Raw genomic sequence first — 6,000 nt, 5'->3', positions numbered from 1 at the left:
GGGTGCACAGGAGGAGAGCACCAGGCTGGCACATACATCACATAACAGGGGATATAGGAGTATGGGCACTGGGGGTACTATACATTATATAGTGATCTGTGCTGTATATAGTATAATGTATATATAATGCTGTGTCTGTGGGGTGCACAGGAGGAGAGCACCAAGCTGGCACAGGCATCACATAACAGGGGATATAGGAGTATGGGCACTGGGGGTACTATACATTATATAGTGATCTGTGCTGTATATAGTATAATGTGTATATAATGATGTGTCTGTGGGGTGCACAGGAGGAGGGCACCAGGCTGGCACATACATCACATAACAGGGGATATAGGAGTATGGGCACTGGGGGTACTATACATTATAAAGTGATCTGTGCTGTATATAGTATAATGTGTATATAATGCTGTGTCTGTGGGGTGCACAGGAGGAGAGCACCAGGCTGGCACAGGCATCACATAACAGGGGATATAGGAGTATGGGCACTGGGGGTACTATACATTATATAGTGATCTGGGTGCTGTATATAGTATAATGTGTATATAATGATGTGTCTGTGGGGTGCACAGGAGGAGAGCACCAAGCTGGCACATACATCACATAACAGGGGATATAGGAGTATGGGCACTGGGGGTACTATACATTATATAGTGATCTGTGCTGTATATAGTATAATGTATATATAATGCTGTGTCTGTGGGGTGCACAGGAGGAGAGCACCAGGCTGGCACAGACATCACATAACAGGGGATATAGGAGTATGGGCACTGGGGGTACTATACATTATATAGTGATCTGTGCTGTATATAGTATAATGTGTATATAATGATGTGTCTGTGGGGTGCACAGGAGGAGAGCACCAAGCTGGCACAGTCATCACATAACAGGGGATATAGGAGTATGGGCACTGGGGGTACTATACATTATATAGTGATCTGTGCTGTATATAGTATAATGTGTATATAATGCTGTGTCTGTAGGGTGCACAGGAGGAGGGCACCAGGCTGGCACAGGCATCACATAACAGGGGATATAGGAGTATGGGCACTGGGGGTACTATACATTATAAAGTGATCTGTGCTGTATATAGTATAATGTGTATATAATGCTGTGTCTGTGGGGTGCACAGGAGGAGAGCACCAGGCTGGCACAGGCATCACATAACAGGGGATATAGGAGTATGGGCACTGGGGGTACTATACATTATATAGTGATCTGGGTGCTGTATATAGTATAATGTGTATATAATGATGTGTCTGTGGGGTGCACAGGAGGAGAGCACCAGGCTGGCACAGGCATCACATAACAGGGGATATAGGAGTATGGGCACTGGGGGTACTATACATTATATAGTGATCTGGGCTGTATATAGTATAATGTGTATATAATGCTGTGTCTGTGGGGTGCACAGGAGGAGAGCACCAGGCTGGCACAGGCATCACATAACAGGGGATATAGGAGTATGGGCACTGGGGGTACTATACATTATATAGTGATCTGGGTGCTGTATATAGTATAATGTGTATATAATGATGTGTCTGTGGGGTGCACAGGAGGAGAGCACCAGGCTGGCACAGGCATCACTGAGGAGGAGGAGGAGGAGGAGGAGGAGGAGGGAGCTGTGGATACAGGAGAAGGGAGGGGGCAGGAGGAGAGATGAGGAGGAGGTGGCTCTGGGCTCAGTATGCGAGGCTGTGGATGAGACAGGCTGTATGTGACATTCTGCAGCATGCTGCACGTTATCCCCAGGGCTGCCCACACTGGCACCTGACTGCAGGAGCAGCACCCACCCTGCACTGGCACCACCAGCTGGACCCTGGACCTTACATCCTTTTACATGGGGCAGATTTAGGGAGTGAATGTGACGGAGTAACAAGGAGGGATCCCATCCTAACACAGTCTCCTGATCCGCAGAATGACAGCCATGAAGGAACAGCCAGCCATGAGCAGGGCCAATGCCCCCCAGGACCAGGTAAGGGACCGGGTGACTACTGACACTACTTCCCTGACCGTCATCCTGGAGCTAGGGGGAGCTCAGGGACTGCCCACACTGCATACATGGCATCTATGTGCTGGGCATGGTATGCTAACGTGTCTGTGCGTGAGACCCAGTGCCTGGCATCCCTCGCTCATATCTCACTCATATCTATGTGCTGGGCATCATATGCCAACGTGTCTGTGCGTGAGACCCAGTGCCTGGCATCCCTCACTCATATCTATGTATATATATATATATATATATATATATATATATATATATATATATATATATCTCTATCTATCTCTGACAGCTCCTATCTAATACCCATTAATCTTATATCTGTGTCTAAAATCTCTTATTTACCTATCTAATCTATTTATATCTATCTATCTATCTCTCGTTCTATCTTTCCTCTATCTAGTTACTGTATCTAATATCTGTCTCATCTATTTACTGTATCTCAAATATCTTTCAACTACTGTCTCTAATAATCTACCACCGATCTAATATCTATTTATCTCTATCATCTTACATCTATCAGTGTAATATCTGTCTCATCTATCTATCTATCTATCTATCTATCTATCTATCTATCTATCTATCTATCTATCTCTCATCTTCTGTATAAATGTCATATCTATTTCTAAAACTGTAACTATCTAATATCAGTACATCTAATATATCTTTACAGAACCTTTTGTGTACATATCATCTATTTCACATCTATCTATCTATCTATCTATCTATCTATCTCATATCTACTGTATGTCTTGAAGAACTATCTAAAATATCTCTACTGTACATCTATTGATATAGTTTTATAAAACATTTTTATACTATCTATCTGCAATATAGCTATCTGTCTATCTATATCATATATAATTTTATTAACAGTTATTTATATAACGCCAACATAATCTGTTGCACTTTATCTATATCTCTTCTATGTATCTACCTATCTATCTATCTATCATGCATCATTTCCCACCCATACTGAGGCCTTATTGGCTGACGGCCAGCTCCTCCTTTTCTCACCTGGACTTTACCTGTGCTGCACCAATACACAGACAAGTTGATCCTTTATAAGGAACCTACAGATGAAACCATATTTCAATGTATCTAATTAAGCAAGAGTCTGATTAAACCGAATTAAACTGCTTGATTTGGGCAATGTGATTGGTCACCTCTCTGTTAGCGTTTTGGCTCCGCCTCTGCTGGGTTTTCCCTCCATTCCTTGTACACTGTTAGCGCTGGACCTGTTTATCTGTGTGTGTCACCTATAATAAGGCATTTTGCTTATGGTATATGGTTATTGCTATTGAGTTTTCCTTGTTATCATCACTCATTGCTTTCAGTTATTATAGAGCACGCGACAGGTACTTAGCTCGGACCGAGATGATGTGTTCGTGCTGTGGACAGTTACATGCATTAGAGTTTATTGTCATGGTGGCGGCAGCGAGGGCATCTACAATAAGACCCCATTTCTCTGGTTGTTATTTGCATGACGCCAGTGAACATGTTGTATATTTGAGATGTGTAACAAGCTTGGATATTTGAAGTCTACTTGTCCTACATTCAGGCCGGTGATTGCTGTATCTATGGTATTCGCAATGTACCTTACTACGATATCAGCCATCTCTATGGCTGGAAAATGTTCCCCATGACGAAGCCACCTAGAACACCATGAATAAGATTTCCCTTCTTGGACTCAGACATCTATCGATATTGTGTGCCAGCTTTAGCATACCCTCCAACATGACCCATTCCATTACTTACAAAATGCTCTGTTCCTGGACTTCCCTGCTGGTGGCAGTTACAGATGTGGGCATGCAGCACAGTCCAATATTCAAATAGGGGAGCCACACCTACTGCCACCCCAAACATCACTGTCCTGGACTCACTGGCAGTTGATGTGACCCCCCCTATTTGAATTTTGGACTGTGCTGGAGTCCAACCTCTGTAACTGTCACTGGCAGGGAAGTCCAGGAACAGAGAATTTTGTACCTAATGGAATGGGTCATGTTGGAGGGTATGCTTTAGTAGCTATTAAGCTGGACATTGATGACTCTGTGAGACGCACGAAGGAACCAAAACAAGTGACCATCTACTGTATCTTTACCTTTAGTGGTCTGAGGAGCTGCACTAGGGATGTATCTATTGCCTGAGGCCTTTCAGATATGGCGGCTTTGCCAGCCCGCAGTGTGGGTGACCTGTTGGCAGGACTTGGCCTACAGGTGCAGCCCCGTTCTCATGTGTCATGGTGGTATTTGCTGCTCCTGGTTACCCCAGGCAGGCTCAGCCTATCTCATGTCCAGAGTCTGTGGGCAGAATGTGTTGTGCTGTACGTAGTTTTGTGAACCAGTGTAGTTGCAGATTACACATACAGGAAGACACGGTTAACTTTACCTGTGCAAAATCCACCGTTTATTGACATCTTCAAGCACGAACCTTGGTATACTGATAATTGGTCAGGGGGCCCATGACGCCCCCATTGAATATACCTAGCTTGTGGCAACTGTCTCTTTACAATACATGGGGCATCCTGCAACTACTGTAGTTTTATATACACTCTATAAAATGAAGCTGGTTGGTTGCTATGCTAAACCTCACCCCCTCTCCTCTTTTCCACTGCAGAAGACTTGATACACCTAACCCTTACTCACTAATTTGGTGAACTTGATATTATTAGGCCAGTCTGTTTACGGCATGTCCGGCAGCTTCCATGATAGTCTCTCACTCAGATCTCTAAGCTGAATATTTCTCAGCAGTACGTTTCTTGCTGTCAATATCATTGGTCCTCAGCCCGATGTACTACAAGATCACGGCTGTCACAATGGACTCCACCTGATGCTAGGTCTACTGTAACAGAGTCTTCAGAATTCAGGATATGATGTCAAACTACCTGACCCGGCCCTTGCAGGACTAGACCTCAATGGGGATGCAGGCCTTAGAGTTTACAAGCAGGGAAATGCCCAGTTGCATGCATCTCTTGAGAATTTGCTGGATCCCCTGTGGGGCATCAACTGCATGTGTGTGGAAATTGGCTGCTTAAGCACATGGCACTATACTCAGCAGAGAAATATATTGTAGTGTGATGGTGGCAGTATCTAAATACTTAGGTACATTATTTGTATACAGTACTGTGTAGGTACTGTACATAATACTGTGTATTGGGTTTCTTTTCGTCATGTCAGTGAACCTTAAGAGGAAGCCAGGCAGCTGAGCCAACATTAGAAGGTAGTGTAGGAGCCTTGTAGAAGAAAGTGGATGAATGAGGTATTGAAGTCCTGGGGTCACAGAAGAGGGTGGAGATATAAGAGAGCATAGTACTGAGGTTTTTAGCTGGGTCAAAGAAGAGGGTGGAGCCAATGTAGAAATGAGGGCAGAGATATGAGTTAGTGTGGTCCTGATGTAGGTAGCTGGGTTACACTTAAAAAGGGGAAGAGCCAGTGCAGAAGTGGGTGGAGATATGAGGGAGCACAATACTGAGGTAGGTAGCTAGCTCATGGGTGGAGCCAATGTAGAATTGGGTGGGGATATGAGAGAGCATGGTATTGTGGTAGATAGCTGGGTCACAAAGATGGAGGAGCCAATGTAGAATGTGGTACTGAGGTCACAGAAGACGGTGGAGCTAGTGTATTAATGGGTGGAGAAATGAGAGAGCGTGGTGCTGTGGTAGGTACCTGGGACACAGAAGAGCGTGGAGCCAGTGTAGAAGTGGGTGGGGATATGAGAGAGCATGGTACTGTGGTGATAGCTAGAATCAGATTCAGCTTTATTTGGCCAGGTATACTTGCGTATACTAGGAATTAATTTTGGATTGCTGTGCAACAGCGAGGATAGGAACAAGTAAAACAGTAACAGTACAGATATATATCACATGTACAGATATGCATATCCTGATGGGGGACACAGGACATGGGGAACATATATTTTTCTGAGCGGCACAGCACCCATTCAGTGGCGCCACATGGTGATTGCACAAGACAGATAGGTAACAAGTAAAAAAAAAGTGA

General features: G+C 44.3%; 1 protein-coding gene across 1 annotated transcript in view; it reads left to right on the top strand.

Annotated features, from left to right (window-relative positions):
• Positions 1–1,672: 1,672 nt before the first annotated feature.
• Positions 1,673–6,000, top strand: part of DPP10 (dipeptidyl peptidase like 10) — a 260,103-nt gene continuing 255,775 nt past the window's right edge. The window contains exon 1 of the mRNA XM_083154339.1: positions 1,673–1,975. Within this exon, the coding sequence (XP_083010465.1) occupies positions 1,919–1,975 (57 nt within the window). The 5' untranslated portion in view covers positions 1,673–1,918. The remainder of the gene's footprint in view (positions 1,976–6,000) is intronic.

This window comes from Crinia signifera, chromosome 7, assembly GCF_055691185.1.
Source record: "Crinia signifera chromosome 7, ASM5569118v1, whole genome shotgun sequence".
Lineage (NCBI taxonomy): Eukaryota > Metazoa > Chordata > Amphibia > Anura > Myobatrachidae > Crinia > Crinia signifera.
The sequence above is the reverse complement of the archived record's forward strand: the minus strand, read 5'-3'. Positions and strand labels throughout refer to the sequence as shown.